General features: G+C 53.6%; 1 protein-coding gene across 12 annotated transcripts in view; it reads right to left on the reverse strand.

Moving 5' to 3' along the window:
- The window catches only part of RASGEF1A (RasGEF domain family member 1A), an 82913-nt gene that overhangs the window by 8513 nt on the left and 56477 nt on the right, over positions 1-17923 (reverse strand). For 5 of the 12 annotated variants that reach the window (XM_019666623.1, XM_019666621.1, XM_019666625.1 and 2 more), the window contains 3 exons: positions 6187-6239; positions 2036-2236; positions 465-593 (listed from right to left, as the gene is read on the reverse strand). In XM_019666623.1, the coding sequence (XP_019522168.1) occupies positions 465-593; positions 2036-2236; positions 6187-6239 (383 nt within the window). The remainder of the gene's footprint in view (positions 1-464; positions 594-2035; positions 2237-6186; positions 6240-17923) is intronic. The other 7 variants (XM_019666630.1, XM_019666629.1, XM_019666632.1 and 4 more) reach the window with 3 other exon arrangements.

Genomic DNA, 17923 nt, shown 5'->3' on the forward strand with positions numbered 1-17923 from the left:
CCCCATCACTATGATGGCGAAGAAAACTGGTTTTATTTGCTGTAAATAGAAGTTACCCATAAAAAGGAACAGAGTGAAAAAAAAGCAAATTAATTTATGATAAACGAGAGGCTCTTGCCAGCCCTCTCTCTGTTAAAGCAGGCTGGCGAGTCCTGGAAAGGGGCATTGACCCTGGAGCCAGCGGCCTCCTCCCCACTTAGTGTCATTAAAGGTGGTTCTACTGCCCCTGCTGTGGCTGCGGGCCACACACATGCACAGCCCAGGAGGGAGAGGACAGAGTGCTGGAAGCTCAGCCAAGGCACCCCCAAAATGCCCACCTGGACCCAAGCTGCTCCCTCACTTCCCCTCTCACCCCTTCTCACCCAGCCCACTCGCCTGCCCACGCCTGCACAACCTGGACCATCTGCCCACTGGGTGGAGGGATGGCCAGGGGCATGGAGACAGGTGCCACGTGGTCAGCATACCTTTACCTTATCAGACCCAGCCTCCAGCTGCTGTCTCTGCTCCAGGCAGATGTGCCCCACACGGGCCAGCAAGTCATGCGGAGGCATGAGGACCCGGGAGCTCAACAGAAACGTGAAGATGTATGTCCTCTGAAGACAAGAAGGGGAAGAAGAGGAGAGGGGGAGAAGGTGAAGGGTGGGTCAGGCGGTCCCCCAGGTGCGCTCACGGCCCACTGTTCCATTTGGCCCTTCATCTCCCAAACCCAACGTCACCCAGCATCGGCCATGGTTTCTGCGTGGCTCACCTCACCTCAAATGCCTTCCCTCTCATAGCCACCGAAATCCTGCCCACGCTGTAAGGCACAGATCAACCCCATTTCACAGTGGCTTACAGAGGCCTCCCCGATGGTCTCAGCTCCCAGCAGTCTTGCTCTGCTGGGCTTCTCCCCACCCGCCATCCCCTGTGATAGGCACTGACGTAGTCTTGGATGTGTGAGTCTGTTGCACAGCCCATGTCGCCCCCTGGGCCTGGCTCCAAGCCTGCTTGTTCTCCAGATCCTCACTAGCCTGGACCGAGGACCCTGGCCGGTGGGGCAGGACCTGTCCTCCTTGGCCCCAATATCAGCATCAGGGACTGCCAGCCCCTGTGCAGTCACTAACCAGCTGTGGGTTTTGTCCCCACCTGCCACACCAGGGCACCTGTCCCCCATCTGTATGTCCTCATTCCTGGGCTGTGTGGTGCAGGCTCAGAGGGTTCCTCATGATCTGGGCTGAAAGGCAGCAGGGAGCAGCCCTAGCCAAGTTCTGAGAGGATTTATGGGATGAAGGAAGGACAGAAGAGCAGAGAGCCCCAGGAGGGAGGGAGCATCCTGACATGGTGGGGGGCCAGGAACCCCTGAAAGCTGAGTCAACTCCAGCATCATCAGATAAAAGCTGCAGGGTAGTGGGGAGCAATTCCTCCCCCACAGTACTTGGCCCTGTAGGACTCGGAGGCCAGGGAGCCAGGCCTCCCTGGGGTTGGGTGGGCACTGGAAGGGCCAGTGCAGCTTGGCTCTCAGAAGGGAGCAGGCAGGTGCTGCGCCACTCCTGCTGCTGGAGGCAGAAGGAAAGCCACACATGACAGGGAGCGCTCTCTCTGTTCCAAGAATATGCCCACCTCATCTTAAGGTGAAGAGGGAGGGTGTGGATTGTGGGCAACAGCCGGCCCTGCCCGTGCAGGCGTGTGCCCCAGGATCCATGTGCCAGCGGGCACGATCCCTCTTTTTCCTGGACTATGATCATGCACAAAGCAAACATCCCAACTCAGGGACAGGACATGTGCAGGGCAGGCCCTCACCTGGACTCTTCAGACTCTTCTTCCTCCCCCAAGGCCCCACCCAGAACTGAGGCCCCTGATCCAGCCCCTCGTGGGTCACCTTCTTGTGACACCTTCCTGGAGATGGCAGGGGAGTCACTTCCCCTGGCCAGCCCTGTCCCTCCCCCGCGGCCCCAGCCAGCTCTTTCTGGGCTTCCCTCCCGGTCTTAGCAGCAGCCACCCCTGGAGCTCAGGCCGCCCCCTCCAGCAACACCTTTGTCTAGGCCCAGGCACTCACATCAGGGTAATAGTCCACTGTGGGGACCAGGTGCTCCATCAAGGCCTCCAGGGACCCAGAGATGAGGCGTCCATCCTGGAAGATGAGGTCCCCAGAGCTGCTGGCCCCACCTCCTCGCTCCCCCATGCCGGGCTGCACCTGTGCACTACAGCTGGGCCTGAGTATGGTGGAGAAGACAACGGATGTCTGGGGCATAGTTTCCTGTGAGAGAAGAAGGAGGCTATGAAGCTTTAAATATGCCTTCGCCAGGCCCCACTCCTGGCCCTCAGGTGAGCGCCCAGCAGGGTCAGGTGCTGTGTCATTGGACATCAGCTCAGACGGACAAGCAGGCTCCTGAGAGGGCCTGTAGCCACGGATGTCTGACCAATGTTTCTTCAGCACCTGCTCTGTGCAGACCATGCCTCATCCCAGGTGCCAGGACACACAAAGCCCTGCCTCCTGGGGTTATAGCCCACTGGGAGAAAAGAAACTACAGAAAAAAATGACTCTGGGAGGAAAAGCAGAGCACGTGTGTGTGTGTGTGTGTGTGTGTGTGTGTGTGTGTGTGTGTGTGTGATGGGGGGAGCGTGGGGTCAAAGCAGCCTTGGGTAGGTGGCATTGGGACAAACTGATGGCATCAGCTGTGCAGCTCCCTGGGATCAGAAAAAAAAAAAAAAGGAACATTCTGGGCATAAGGGACAGCAGGTGCAAAGGTCCTGAGGCCAGTGTGTGTGGAGGGGATGAGCAGGTTGACTGGCCTGAAGAGTAACGGGTTGGACTGAGCACACTGCAGGGGCCAGGTGCAGCGTGCTGGGCCTCTGAGTGAGACAGGAGGTGTGGGGGCTCTGAGCAGCACAGGGGTAAGCTGACTCGGGGCGAAGGTGCACTTTGGCTGCTGGGTGAAGATCCAGCAAGGGAGGGATCTGAAAACCCTGCTGGTAGGTTGGTGGGTTTAGCCATAACCCAGGGACAGATTACTCGTGTCAAGTGGTAGCAGAGAAGGGGAGCAGGGTCGACTTTGGACACTGTGAAGAATGGTCTCCGGCCTGAGTGACTGACCGGCATGGGGAAAGCATGAGGGTGGGGTCTGAGGAAAGATCTGGAACTTGCTTTTAGACAGGCTGAGTTTGAGACGCTTATTAGTCATAAATGTTGGCAGCAGTCTGGGGGATCTATGCTCCCACGCTGGGCTGCCCACCATGGCCTGGCCAGTGTAATGGGAGCAGAGAGTCCCCAGCTCCACGGCAGCAGAACCTGCTGGAAACGTTCGTGCAGTCCTCTGGGGTTGCAGCCTCACTGCCTGAGGCCACCAGGTGTACCTGGGAGGGGCTATGTAGGGATTTGCTAGCCTGAGACCTCGGAAACTAGTGCTCGGTCCTGCTGGCTGGATTTGGCTGCCCCCTCTGCTCAGCTAATCCTACCCTTGGAGGGCAGGCAGCTGAGGTCAGAGTGGAGGAGCTGAGCCTTCCTGCCATGGTGGGGCCGTGGCCAGGCTGCTCCCTCTCTGGTCACTGGCAAGCAGGTGCCACTGCCCACTACCTGCCTCCCCAGGCAGACATGTGACCCCCCTCACAGGACAGGGCTGCCTCCTCAGGCCTAGGGGGATGGAAAGTGCATACACACTCCTCAGGTCCCGGTGGCCCTCAGTGCTGACCTTGCCATTGATGCCGCAGTCCCCAGCCCCAGCCTGCTCGCTGACCCAACTGGGGCAACCTCTGAGTCATTCTGGCCTCAGTTTCCTCAATGAGCAGAGCAAACTGTAACATGATTATTTTGCTGCCATTAGAAGGCCCCGGGCTGCTGCCATTCCAAGGGGGCATGAGCAGAGCCGACTCCCACCCACAGCACATAAACTGAATCTCCTAGCCAAACACCTACAGGTCACCTTAGAATCCTCTGGAAACCCTTTGCTAGGAGGGCAAGAGCTCAAGTCAAGTCCCCAAGACAAGGCAGGACTGGAATGTCCACGGTCCACGCTCAGTGCTGCCTCACTCAGGATAGGGGCCCAGGCTCACAGAACATGTTAGAATGCACATTCTCGGGCCCCACCATTTCAGGAACTCAGGGCTAGCCCTCAGTTGGAGCTCTAACAAGACACTTAGGCAGAAAACCACTAACTTGAACAAACCCTGCGTTTTCTAGATGGTGAAACAGAAGCTCAGTGGGAAGGAACTCAACTAAGGAAATCCTAGGGTTTCCAAGTCTAGCTCAGGCATCACCACCTCCAGGAAGCCACCCTGGGTTAATCCCTACATTGCTGACTCACAAGGCCAGAAATGGCTGATCATTCAGCTTCACAGCCTCCTCCTTCCCAGCCAGAGCCTGGCCCATGGTGCAGTAACCATTTGTGGAATGAAATAAGGAAGGTGGGCTCCCCAAGCACCTCAGCTGCTCTGCTGTGACATCACTGGCTCCTGAGGGGACCTGAGCCCCAGCACATTGCCTGAGGCCCATGGGCGGTGGGGCAACTTCCTCATCACATAGTTCTGGGTTCAAAGGTGACCCAGAGTGGTATCCTTACTCAGCGGACCTCTTGACCCAAAGCTTCTTCATCAGAGTGGCATTTTCTCAACCACATGCCTCTTCCACTGCGAAGGCTGCTGTGGTCAGCAGATGCTGGGAGAGGAGCTCTTTAACACCCCACTAACTCACACAGCCCTCACCGGATCCCCCCACAGGGCAAGGCTACCCTGGGTCCAGACTTCAGGGAGACCTGCCCCAGTGCTAGGGAGGCCAGAATCCAGCAGGGAGCCACCCTGGAGACTCAGCCCCTCTCTGCTGCCCCTGAAGGCTGGTCAAGCCTACCAGGAGGCCAAGGCACTGAGTTCCAGCCAGGCAGCGGCCCACAGCTACCTCCATGCCCTGCCCTGCACAGCCCGGGAGACTCACCCCTTCAGCATGGGGCAGCGACCCCTCTCCCAACAGCTGGGCCAAGGGCCCCACAATTGGACTCCCCAACTGCACAAAATTCCGTATTTGTCATTTTTAAATGACATCCATGTAAGTGTAATGATGTGTACATATTGCACAGAAAACATGTGGCTACCCATAGCCGCACTAACTACAGTTTACTGTAAGGAAGGAGGGGGAAGGAGACGTTCACTTTCCATTCTAAACATTTGTAAACTATTTAATAGCTTTTCTAACCAGCACATCTATTTTGTCACTTTTTAAATAAAATTTGTTTTTTAGTGCAAAGAGGCTGAGTTTTTAAATCAGCACTTTTATAAAGGCACATTGAAGAGGCTAGAGCCCCAGGGCTGGGTCTGTGGCAGAAGCATAGCCACCATCCAGTAGGTAATCTGCAAGTTAACCCCTGGGGGATGGGCAGAGCCCACAGGGGCCACACACAGAACACACACATACAGTGTGCACACACGCACAGCACACATGCAGAGTGCACACACACAGCATAGACACACAGCACACATGCATATAGTGTGCACAATGCACAGTATAGACACACAGCATACATGCATAGTTATGCACACATGCACAACACACACAAACACAGCACACACACAGTGTGCACACATGCACAGCATAGACACACACAGCACACATGCATAGTGTGCACACACACAGCATATACACACACAGCACACACTCAGAGTGTGTACACACACATAGCATACACACACATAGCACACATGCATACCGTGCACACATGCACAGCATAGACACACACACAGCACACACGCATATAGTGTGCACACATGCACAGCATAGACACACACAGCACACATGCATAGTGTACACACACACAGCACAGTGCACATACACAGTGCACACACAGTTCACACACATATACAGTGTGCACACACAGTGCATACACACACATAGCACATACACATACATAGCTCACACACACACAGTGTGCACATACAGCGTATACACACATACGAAGCAGACAGCACACACATAGCATGCACACACAGCACACACACAACATGCACACACAGCATGCACACACACAGCATACACACACACATGCACACATACACACTCACAGCATGTGCACACACCCACAACATGTGCACAGTGCACACATGCACACCTTCTAGGGAACACACTGCATCAAAGCATCAAGAGCATGTAAGTTGACTAGACTGAGGGCCCCAGAGAAGAGGGAAGCGCAGTGGGGGCAAACAGGGTCTGAGAGACTTCTGTACCTTTCCAGAGAGTAGGGGAGAGATCTTAGGCAGCCCCAGGGCCATGAGAGATCCTGGGAGAGATGGGAAAAGTGAGTTTTAGGAACTTTTTGCAGAAGATTATGAATGCAATTCCCTTTTGCAGTCTTCAAGAGACTTCAGCTAGAGATGTGAGGGCCACTCCCTGCTAGTGCTTTGGATTGTGGCCCCTGCAAACCAGGGTTGTGAAGGGCCCATGACCCTCCATTAGGCAGCAAAAGAGAGAGGAGGGAATGAAGCCAGACACATTCCCTGGGAGGGCAGCCCCCCACACGCACAGATGGACAGCTCTTCTGACCTGGAGCACTGTCCTCCTACTCACAAACTCAGGTTGCACCTAAGATGGCCTTCAAAGACCCTGCACCCCACTGCATCATCCCAGGAGCCCCCTGGTCCCAGGGAGCTGCAGCTGTGACAGAGCCCCAGATCCCTCTGGGCCCGGGCCATCAGCCTCACTACAACAGTCAAAGACCACTAAGAGCACCCAAAGGCACCTGTCACTACATCCTCATTTCTCTGCTCGTGCACTCACACTTGACCTGGGTAAGGGTTACATCCTTTCCAGAGTACTTCTCCTGCTTCCTGCACTGAGGCCCGACAAAGCCCAGAGGAGGCCTAACTGCCCAGTAGTCACAAAAGACTGAAGGTGTCACAGCTGAAGTTGTCATAGACAATACTTAGGTAAGGAATACAAATGATAGCAACTCTAGGAAATTACTGCGGAATCCGTGTGCAGAGTTGGCATGTTCACAGCTGTCTGGGCAGGCTGGCAGCCTCCCTGGGGGACCCCACACCCAGGCTCTGCTCTCACAGCTCTCATCTCCTGCCTCCCACCTGGGAGCAGGACCTGTAGGCATCCAGCTTGCTGCTTCATCCCACATGGGCAGGATGAGGGGTGGGGGTAGCAAAGGATTCAGTGCAGCCAGGTGAGACCAGGGCCTCGTCCTTCAGAAGCCACATGGGAGAGACCATTGCCTGCCTCACTGGTGGGCTCTCCGAGGCCTCTGATGCCCAGCTACCTGCCTCCAACACCAGCTCTGCCCTCCAGGGCAATTCTGGGAGAGGAGAGGCAGGGCCCACTGATCATTCACCCCCTTCCCTGAGGTGTCTGCACATTTCTCAGCACAGAGAGACTAAAGGAGGAGCCCTGGAAGGTGATACCAGTGTTAACTGGTTGGCCTCAAGCACAGCCAACTCTGCCCCAGCTGACAGTGCGGACACCAGCCAGCCCGGGAAGGAGGCAGTCTCCTGCACAGCTGGACAGGAACAGTGTCAGGCCTCCATTTAACTGTGAAGGGGAGGCGCTGTCTGGGGCAGATTCCCAGGGCACAGTCAGAATTTTAGGAGTCCTTCCAGATCCTGGAGTCTGCAATTCTAGAAATTCTGAGAAATGTAAATGCAGGGACAAGCTTTCTTTTGACTAACCCTGTTATGCTTTAAACGTTTATCATCAGGAGTTGAAGCCCAGTATGTGCTGGGCATTACACATCTCATCTCATTCAATGCCATCTCCAACCCAGGGGGCAGCACAGAGATGCCCTTTTCTCAGATGAGGACTGGCATAGGTTGCTCAGGCAGCAGTGGTGACAAGTCTGCCCAGGCCTGCCTGCTGCACAGACAGCCCTGCGCCTTCTTAGGGCTGTCATTTCTTCTCGTCATTGTCCCTGGCCGACGATGACCCACATCAGATAGTCAGAGGCCATCGCCCTGCACACATGGAAAAAAACACGTTCTCAAGCATTCTGCATGATTCCGGATGGAGGGGCTCCCAGAGCTCATCCATGGACAGGAAATTAAGAATCCAGGCTTCCTGGAAAACTGGGACAAAAATGGCCCTCAAGACCCATCCTGAGTACCCAGGAATCTGCCCTGCGGTGGAGGAGGGGTGCCAGCAGCCCAGCCCCTGCCCCTGCCAGGCTTTGCAGAGAGTGCTTCTTTCTGAGACAGCACACACGAAAGCTTCTATTTTCTAACCTACTCGAAAAAAACGGAGACTATTTTTAGCTCAGCAAGCTGCAAGGCATCACAATTAGCCACTGAAATTCCACATCTTACCCATCTGCCTTCTGTTGGCTGGGAGAGAGAAAGTGCTCCTGGAGGGAGTGGGGTGCCAGCCCTGTGCCCCCACCCTGGTGGGCCACTTAACCAAGAGGGCAGACTTTGGCAGAGATTTCAGAATGGGTGCATTTGTAGACATGTCTCGGGTTTTATCCCAGTTTCAGTAAAATCCAGCCTTGGTAGGGAGTAGGGCAGTGGGTACTCAGAGGCTACAAATGGGGAGAGAACTATGCTGGCCAGTCAGACCAGGCCAGTGAGTCGTGAGCCTGGCAATGCCAGGGACCCTGGGGAAGCCAGGACACCTGCTCTGCTCATCTGCAAAATGGACCTCATTGGCCTTCTAAAGGCTCACTGTCTGGTTCTCTTAAGTCAGGTGCACTGGCTGGGGCAGGAGGTTGGGTGCTCCACAGAGTCCTATGCCTCATTCGTTCATTCTTCGTTCATTCATTCACCAGCGTTAACAATAACCTGCCTAGACACTGGAGATCCAACAATGAAGGGCTCTGTCCTGCTAAGCCCCCACAGGAGCAGGCTGTGGCTGGCATGCATGATGACCACACAGAGAAGGCCCTAATATTTTGGGTTAGAATGGCATCAGTGGTCTGGAAGGGGAAGAAGAGATGGAAAAACTGGCCTCCCCAGGAGGTGAGATCTGAGCACACTTGAAAGAGATTTCTGGAAAAGGAGGAGCCCTATGAGCAGAGGGAAGGGCTGGTGCCAAGGCCTTCAGGCCCCAACACCTGACGCTTTCCCTTCCATCTGCTCTAGAAACAGTCTCCCTTGGGCATTTTCTACTTGCTCACTCATTCTAAAGCAAGTATTTCCTAACTATCTGTGTCGGCCCTGCTAAACAAGGACCGGTGCCAGGCCGCCCCTAACCTACCCTAGCCCCTGGAGTCAGGTGACATGGAGTCGCCTCCCCGACACACCCATGGCTCCAGCAGGTGCCCTTCCTGCCCTCCTGGAGCACAGCCAGGCCCAGGCCTGCAGGGGTCTCCAGATGGGCTCCTCGGGGCCAGGACTTGCGGGATGAAGCACCCCCTCCCAGGGGGCTCTCGGGATTTGGCAGGTGACCCCCTCAGAGGGCAACCTGGGGAGAGGAGTTAGTGGAGGGGGCCTCACTTTATGTAGCGGGAAGCTGCAAGTCAAACCCAATATGTAAATGAAATGCTTGTTTAATGCATGGCTGCCACCCCCACCACATCTTCATGATTCCTTGGGCAAATGCAAAGCCTTTCGGTAAACTTTAGGGGATCCTCTGGATCAGTGAGGATTTTGGCCTAGCCTCTTTGGTGCCCCTACCTGGGGGCAGGGGGGGGGACTGTCCTTGCCAGGTGAAGGCCATCAGGATGCTGAAGGTGTCCTCCACTCTCTGGAACCTGTGGCTCTAAATTATAATTAAGAATCTGCCCTCTTGGGGAGGGGAGGAGTAGACAGTGAAGTGTTCAGCAGGTGAGGCACCTCATCTCCTGGCTCTGCCGCCCATCATGGGTGGGAATGGTGAGGGAGAGGCCTGCTGGTTTGGATAGAGGCTCCAAACACACAGGGGACAGATGGCAGTGCATTGTGCCTATATTTTCTGTGCCATGAGGCACCAGCCTCCTCCTTCCTGTCGCACGTGGCAAGAATTAGGCCTCACCCCCGAAGCAGGGCAGGGCAGGTGGCAGAGGCAGCAGTGTCTCCTTGGTCCTCCCATCACCCCACTTAATCTTCCCTCCTCCGATCCTGCTGTTCCCCAACTGGGTTCACAGACCAGAGAATGCAGCAAAAAAAGGTGAGCCAGCAGTGGACAGGTCACGTCACCGTGGCTTCTTAGATCCCACCTGCATTGCAGGGTGCCTAGGGAGGAGGAGAGGTGGGGGTGCACCCCCACCTGTGGGACAGCCCAGGATCGCTAAAGGGAGCAGGCCCCAGACCCTCTGGTTGGAGGGGCTCAGGGATGCCCACCCCAAGCACAGCCCGCTCATGGTTTGGAATCCTCCTTCCTCTCCCCACTTCTCTAATGTCCCTGTTGTCACAGCTCAGTGTCCCTCCCTCCCTCACTCCACACCCCTCCCCTTTCCATTCCAGGGCCTTTCGGTTTTTTGCAGGTAGGACTATGGTTCCCGGCCCTCTCTGCAGGCCTCCAATCCCCACCTGGGGCAGGTGCTGCTCACTCAGTGACCTGCCAGTGGTCGGGCCCTCTGTGTGTCATCTGCAGAGGGCGCAGGTGAGCAACACCTACTGAGTCTTCAAATTCATCTCACTGTCACTTCCAGAGATTCCAGTGAGTGAAGAAGCTCCAGAAAATAGGACCCCGCCAGCCAGACCTTGTATCTGCCCCCGGGGGGCGCCAGGACTGCCTGCCCTCTGATTAGGTGGTTGGGGACCCACTTCCCCCAGTTCTGCTGACCATACATCTCCAGCTCCTCCGCTGCAGGGAGGGAAGTGCCCATACCCAACACCCAAACAAGGGAAGGGAATAAGCAGGCAACTCCCTGCTGGGGGCTGTCCTTCCCCTCCCCAAGTCCCAGCTCTCAAATCGTCCTAACTCTGAGCTGAAATGTGTCTTTCTTAAGCTCTAGAGTGCCCTGGTCCTACCTGCTGGGGGCATACACCACAGATACTTGGGGTCTAGCTGCAAGCATGGGCTGGGGGTCCAGCAGGCTGGGTGAAGGCCTGGCCACATCATAAGCTGAGCGGGTCACAAATGGCAGTGAGCAAGGCAAGAGGCCACCATGCTCAGGACAGGCTCAAAACCTGGTGGTTTGGGTGGCAAAGAACTGCAGACACTCCTGGGCCCTTGTCCTCAAGGTCACCCGCTGCCTTCCCAGATACAGATTATGGGGGCTGCTGCTGCCTCTCTCCCTGATCCCACATCTGTGGTCCTTCTCACCGCCCCACACCCAGCATAGCCAATGTGCCCCTCCCCAGATAGGGAGAAAAGAAACTGCCTCCTGCTTCTAAGCAGGCAGATCCAGGACCTGGCTGCACCACCCCTCCTGGCAAGTGGAGCCCAGACCTGGCTTGGCCCCTGCCCGGGGTGCGGAGTGGCAGGGGTGATAGACCTCTGTGGCTAGGCCTCTTGAGTCCTCACCGTCCTCCCTCTGCACTCCTGTGGACTTCCCAGCAATAAAGTCCTTGGGAGAACAGGACTGGCCCCATCCATGCAGCTTCCCTCTCTGCATCCTCTCAGCCCAGTAGGGGCCAGAGGGCAAGGGGTGATATTTCCACATAAACCAGCTTCAAGAAATCACATTCCTAGATGCCATGAGCAAGACCACTGTGCACCTTCTGGGCTGCAGGCAGGACTCCAGCCAGAGGCTGCTGCCATGGGAACAGAGTCACGCAGCCGGGCACCTCCCAACTAAGGCCCAGCTCAGGGAGCCACCTGATAATTACAACTTTGTTACAGACGCAGGATTCATGTTTTCCTTCTGAATTCCTTCCTATTTCCAAATACTATTTGCATTGACTGAAGGAATTTTGCCACCTCCTCTTCACTCCTAAATACAGATTCTGCAGAGTCCAGGGTTTCTCCTCTTCTTTTTCCTCCTTCTTTTCTCCCATTCTGTCCAGTCAGCTTCTTCTGTGGCTGCTCATGGGACAAAATGTCATTCATTGTAGACCAATAACCATACCATTATTGAGACTAGAAAGGCCGAGGATGAGCGGGTAGGATTTCAGAGGATCCTTGCCCTTTCCGGGGGCTTTCCTCAGGGCCCTCAGGCTGGGGGAGAATACATGGGGCTGCCCCTCCTCCTCACCTCTGGCCTCCTTCCCTCTTGGGCCAAATCCATCGGTTCCCACAGGTCACCCACCCAAGGCATCCACCCAAGGCTGCTGCTAATCAGAGTCTGGTATGGTTGCCAGCCTATAAGGGAGGAGGACTCCAGGTTTCAGCAGTGTATGTGAGGAGTGGCAGGGCATGGGTTGTGAGCAAGTGGAACAATGGTGGGGCTGTGTCAGGCTGAGGGTCCTTGAGAAGCAGGGAGGCTGGGCCCCTCTGGATGGACATTTGGAGTGGGGGACAGGCCACAAGTCAGGCCTTTCCAGGAGTGTGTGGCAGCCTCCACCCCACCAAGGCTGCCTGGAGGTGCTGGAGTATGGAAAAAAAGAACACTCAGTTCTTTTATTTTTAAATGACACCTAATTAGGCTGAGTAATCATTTTTTCTTCATGTTTAAAAACAAATAAAAATCCATTTCCTTTCCTTGAATTGTCATCCTCCTGGCAGACACCGAGAGAGGTGCCCCTGGAACCCAACTGGCTGCAGGAGCAGGGGCATCTGTGTGCCAACCAAGGGGTAAAGAGACGGGGGCACCCAGCTCCCTACTGGGCCCAGAGAGCCTAGTCCAGTGGTCATAGTCTCTTAAAAACAGGACCAGGACAGGTGTCTTGACCCTCCAACAAAAACATCTCCCACCCCTTGTGCCACTCCCTGTATACAAGCAGCTTTTCTGCCACATGCTCTGTGTCTCCTGGCCCTGGGGGCCAGGTTCTGGCCACCACCCACGAGTACCAAGTGGCACAGCCGCTTCTGTCCCTCCCCAGGGCATCATACTTCCCCACACAACACAGCATGGCAGCCACTGTCCCATTTTCCAGATAAAGAAACAAAGGCCCAAAGGGCTTAAGTCACCAGCCCTCGGTCTTACGGTTCCAACGCGGGGAAGCTGGCTCTGAACCCTGGTGAGTGTGACCACCATGATCTGACACGAACCCAGGACCATGTGCACAGGTTCAGGGGTTCAGGGGGTGGGCAGGGAAGCGATGAAGGCCCGTGGGTGCTGGCCAAGGCCCCTGTGAGATGGAGTCACATTCTTGGAGTGTGCAGAGTGGGGCCAGTGAGCTCAGCACTGCTGGGGTTCAGGCCAGGGTCCAGGGGCCAGCCATGCATGTGCCCCTGAGGGGCCCATGCTGGGCAGACAGATTCAGGCCCTCCCTGAAACAGCCCAGCAGCCTCATTGCCAATGACTGGCATTCACAGAGGACTTTCCACCTACTGGCCATCCTACACAACCCCACAGCGACCTCCAAAGTATTCTTGTCCACTTTCCAGATAAGGTGGCTAAGGACAACCTGGGGCCTCACAGCTGGTCAGGGAAGGCAAAGCCAGGAAACCAACCCAGATCTCCTGCCTGCAGGCTGGGTCTTTTTGCCAAGGGTTGAAAGTGAAAGGGAAATTCTGAGAACAGGCTGCCTGTTATGCCCTGTGCCCTAACACAATGCAGGGAGCTCCTCTGCATGGGCCAGGGAGACAGAGAGAAGGATAACTAGAACTTTCTACACTTCGTAACAAGTAGTGGATACCCAAGGAGACGAGTGGTGGGAAGGAACAGGAAGACTGCAGTGAGGTGTGTTCTCTCCAAACAGGGGATGGCAACACAAAGACAAATGCATGAAATACTGCACCCTAAACACAGCATGTCATGTTCTTCTATCAGGGTACTCGTCCACACTGTTCCTATATCACAGCACCAGTGGAACCCCGACAGAGTCCCCAGACAGAAATGTACAGGTGACAGAACGATGTGGATACACAGCTGACCATTAGTAAACAAATGGTGAACCAAAAATATTCACTCATGTGCTAAAAACTTCCCTAAATCATGTCTATGTTAAAAGCAATCAAAACTCCAATTACAGACACATCAGAAAACTAACCCTTATAAGAAAACTCTTTATGAAATTTGATATGGCCAAAGCAGTACTCAGAGAAAAATTCATAGAATTCAATATATTTTAAATAGACAAGAAAAAATGAAAACAAATGAACTAAGCTCTTAATTCAAAAAGATAAAAAGCGCTTCTAAACAAAACAAACATACAGCAAACAGGAGGAGAGAATTACTAAAAGATAAATTAGTGGATTTAATGAAAGAAAGAGAGAACTTGCTGATTAAATTCAAGAGCTGATTGTTGTTTGTGAAAATACAAATTAAAAAGATAAACCTCTGGCAATTCTAATCAACAAAAGGATGGAAAAAAGCATGGAGGCTAGCAGAGAGGGAAGGAAGGAGGTAGGGAGGAGGCTGGGAGGGAGATAAGAAATGCAAAAATACAGCTATTAGGGATGAAAAGGAAATGTACCACAAATATGGAGAAAAAACTTAAAAAGGATAGGCTATGTAGGTCTGTGCTAAAAGATCTGAAACATTTTGAACTGGGATATTATCTAGAAAATATAAATAACCAAAATAGACTAAAAATGTTTAGAACCCAAAAAGACCAATAACCATAGTACAAAGTAAGTTGACAATTAAACCTCAGGGAAAAATACAAGCAAAGCCTTGGCTAAGACAGTTTCTAAAATGAATTATTTCAAGCCTTGGAGAATACGATAATTTTATATGATATTTAAACTAGTTCAACTGCACAATTCATGTTGAAAACCTTTTCTATTCATTTTATGAAGCTAACATAACCATGATTTATAAATGTGACAAATATCCCCTAATAGAAATGTATAAAATTTTACCTATGAATATAGATGAAAAATATCCTACACATCATATCAGTAGAATGAACCAGCAGCATTTTAAAGCATAATCAAGCCTGACCCTGTGGGACTTAGTTCAGGAACATGGGGATGATTTCACTCAGAAAAGCTAATAAGTCGACACATTAATAGGTCCAAAGAGGAAAGGAATTTGATGATTTTGCTAAATACAAGAAAGTCTTCGATGAAACTGAATGCACATTCTTGGTACTGTATACTCTTGGCAGTTAATGTAGGAATGCAGCATACTGTTCATGAATAATAATATCTATTTGAAATTTAAGGCCAAATTCAGACTTAACAGTAAAACATTAGAGGCCTTCTCATTAAAACAAAAAGCAAGCCAAAACAACTGTGGTTACTTTACGTTGCTCTGCACCTTTTAGAAAGCACAATAAAAAAAATAAGTAAGGGCCGGCCGAGTGGCGCAATGGTTAAGAACTGGCTTGGGACGCCAGAGGGCCCCGGTTCGGATCCCACATATGAGGGCCAATGACACTGCCCTCCACAGCTAAGATGCTGAACAACAGCTCAACCTGGAGCTGGGCTGCCGTGAGTCACCGGTGACGGTGTAGGCTTCAGCCCCTGTGGCACTAGGTTGCCATGGGCTACCGTGTGTAGCCAGCGGCCAGCAGCCGCAGTGAGAGGCCGTCCAGAAGCCGGCAACTGATCTGCCTCGCCTGGGAAGAGCGCAATGATGGTGCCAACTTGGGCCAGTGAAGCAACGTCCTCCACAACTAGACTGAAGAACAAAAGGACAGCAACTTGTCTGTCCCCCTTCCCCCAATTCCCCAGCACTGTTCCCATCCCCTCAATTCCCCAATAAAAATCTTTTTAAAAAAATAATAAAATAAGTAAAAGATAGATTAGAAATGAAGAGGGAGAATGTACCTATGTGTGGTCACATGATTAATGTCATGGGTTTCCCAGGAAGCCAAACTGAAAATCTGTTCTAATTAATAAGAAAATTCAATTATCAATTACCAAACATATAATTTTTAAAAATCAATAGCTTACCTATCTACCTCCCCTGGGTACAGGTGTCCCCATCCCCAAAGACATCCCCACTCAGTCCGTGGGGAACAGGTGCTGTAATGCTCCGTGGACGTGAGGGAGGGATGTATGTGAGAGGTGCCCACATGGTTGCTTGCCCTGGGGCCTCCTGGCTCTGCAGGTCTCTCAGCCACTGACCACGGACACGTTCTCCCCAGTGGGTCTGCTCTGACACTCATGTGAGCCATGAGCCCTAAGCCCCCTTTCCTGCTCATGACACAGCACCATCCCACCTGCTGGGCTGGGCACTGCTGGTTTCCAGCTTCCTCTAGGAACTTGCTGTTCCAAAATGAAAGTGGGCTCCTCCTGCTCCAGGCGCTGCTGCAGGCTTAGACCTGGGACAGGAGCAGTGACCTCTTGAAGATTAAAGAAGACCTGCAAGCTGTCTCCCAGGTCCTGTGACTCACACTTGCAGGCCCCAGGACCGGCAGGAGGCAGCATCTAGGGCAGCCACAATGACATTTGGAAAATACCGTAGGCTTGAACCCAGCAGGCGGGTGTGAGCAGGTCATCGAAGGTGGGGTGATTCCACTGGAAACTGAGATGCACGGCAGAGTTGTCCAGAGAAAACCTGCTGGTGACTGTGAGACCTGAGCCCTTGGGAGCTGCAGGGCTTCAAGAGCAGAGGAGCAAAGGACCACAGTGGAGGCCCCTGGCTGGTGTCCATAAGCTCCCACCTTACTGCTCACCTCAGGGCCCTTTACTGGTCACAGTGTCTGCCTCTGGGCTCCCCCTTGTCCTGGAACCCACAGGGACCCAGCCAGCAGAACCTGGCACAGTGGAGGTATCCTGGTCTGGAAGCCAGATCTGATCCCTGACCTCTGGGTGAACTGAGGCAAGCTGTGGCCCTTCTGGGCCTCAATTTCGCCATGTGTGAAACAAGGAGGCAGAACTAGGCAATCTCCACAGGTTGTTTCCAGCCCACATCTTCCTTCCTTCCTTTCTTCCTTACTTATTCAGTCAACAAACATCCATGAGACCCTGCTGACCTGAGTCTCACACTTGGAAATGGAAAAACCCATGGACTTCGGTGTCTGCCAGGGGAGACAGATGTAACTCCACAGAGCAGTGTGAGCAACTTGGGATTAGAGCTCTTTGTTGGATGCCAAGGAGGCACAAGGGCAGAGAAATCAAGGAGGGCTTCCTGGAAGAGGTGGTTTTTGAGATGGGCTTCCAAAGATGACCAAGAGTTTTCCTGTGGCTTAGGAGAAGGAAGAGCAGGGCAACATAACAGGTCTCCTGGTTGACACCCCAGTCCCGACAGATCCAGCCCTCCTCTAATCGCTCAACAGCAGCTCCCTTGGAGAAGCTCCCCAAGAAGCTCAGAGGTGTGGAGGGTGCAGGCAGCTTCCACAAATACCGCAGCTCCATGTTGCGCCCAAGTCAAACCCTAACCACCCCAAAGCCAATGGGTGACTCTCCTCCATGTGGTCTCCCAGGCTGCTCAGCCTTGGAAGACTGCACCACTGTGGTCTCTGTGCGTGGTGGGCATGCAGCCTGCAGGTGGTGCTGTTCCCAGTGCTCCTGCACCTCAACCAGCCCCCAAGGCACATAGCAGCCAAGTGGACATCAGATGCAGAGGCTTCTTCAACTCACCTCTGTCTGTGGTGGAACTCACACGAAGGATCCCATTCCCCCCACACACCCCCAAAGGAGGCCCAGCAAGATGGAGGCGTGGTGCTTGGACAGGCTGGGCCCAGGGCCAGGTTGTTCTAAGCCAGCAGATACAGGTGTAGGCGGTGTGGCCAGGAGGCGGCAAGAGGTCCACAAGGGAGCAAAATGAGGCTCCAAATAAGTGCTCCAGGCCATACCTACCCCCAAACTTTAGACTACCCACCCCACTGCCAGGTGACATTTCCCCAGAGCTGTCAAACTGTCTCTTGTCTCCCACCCACCCCCACCTGTTCCACATGCATCCTTTCCCACCTCTGCTCAGGGGAATGCTCTCCTTCCCAGAGTGGCCTTCCTCCTTTCCGTCTGCAGCTCCACACTAGTGCTATGAGCAAGGCTTTATACTTTACCTTCAGAGCATGTCTGAGTCGGCCCTTCACTCCTCCATTGCTACTCCCTGGTCTGAGTCCTGGGCCACTATGCTGATCCCAACGTCCTCTCAACACAGTGTCCTCT

Source organism: Hipposideros armiger, unplaced genomic scaffold, assembly GCF_001890085.2.
Source record: "Hipposideros armiger isolate ML-2016 unplaced genomic scaffold, ASM189008v1 scaffold_476, whole genome shotgun sequence".
In the NCBI taxonomy this organism is placed as follows: domain Eukaryota; kingdom Metazoa; phylum Chordata; class Mammalia; order Chiroptera; family Hipposideridae; genus Hipposideros; species Hipposideros armiger.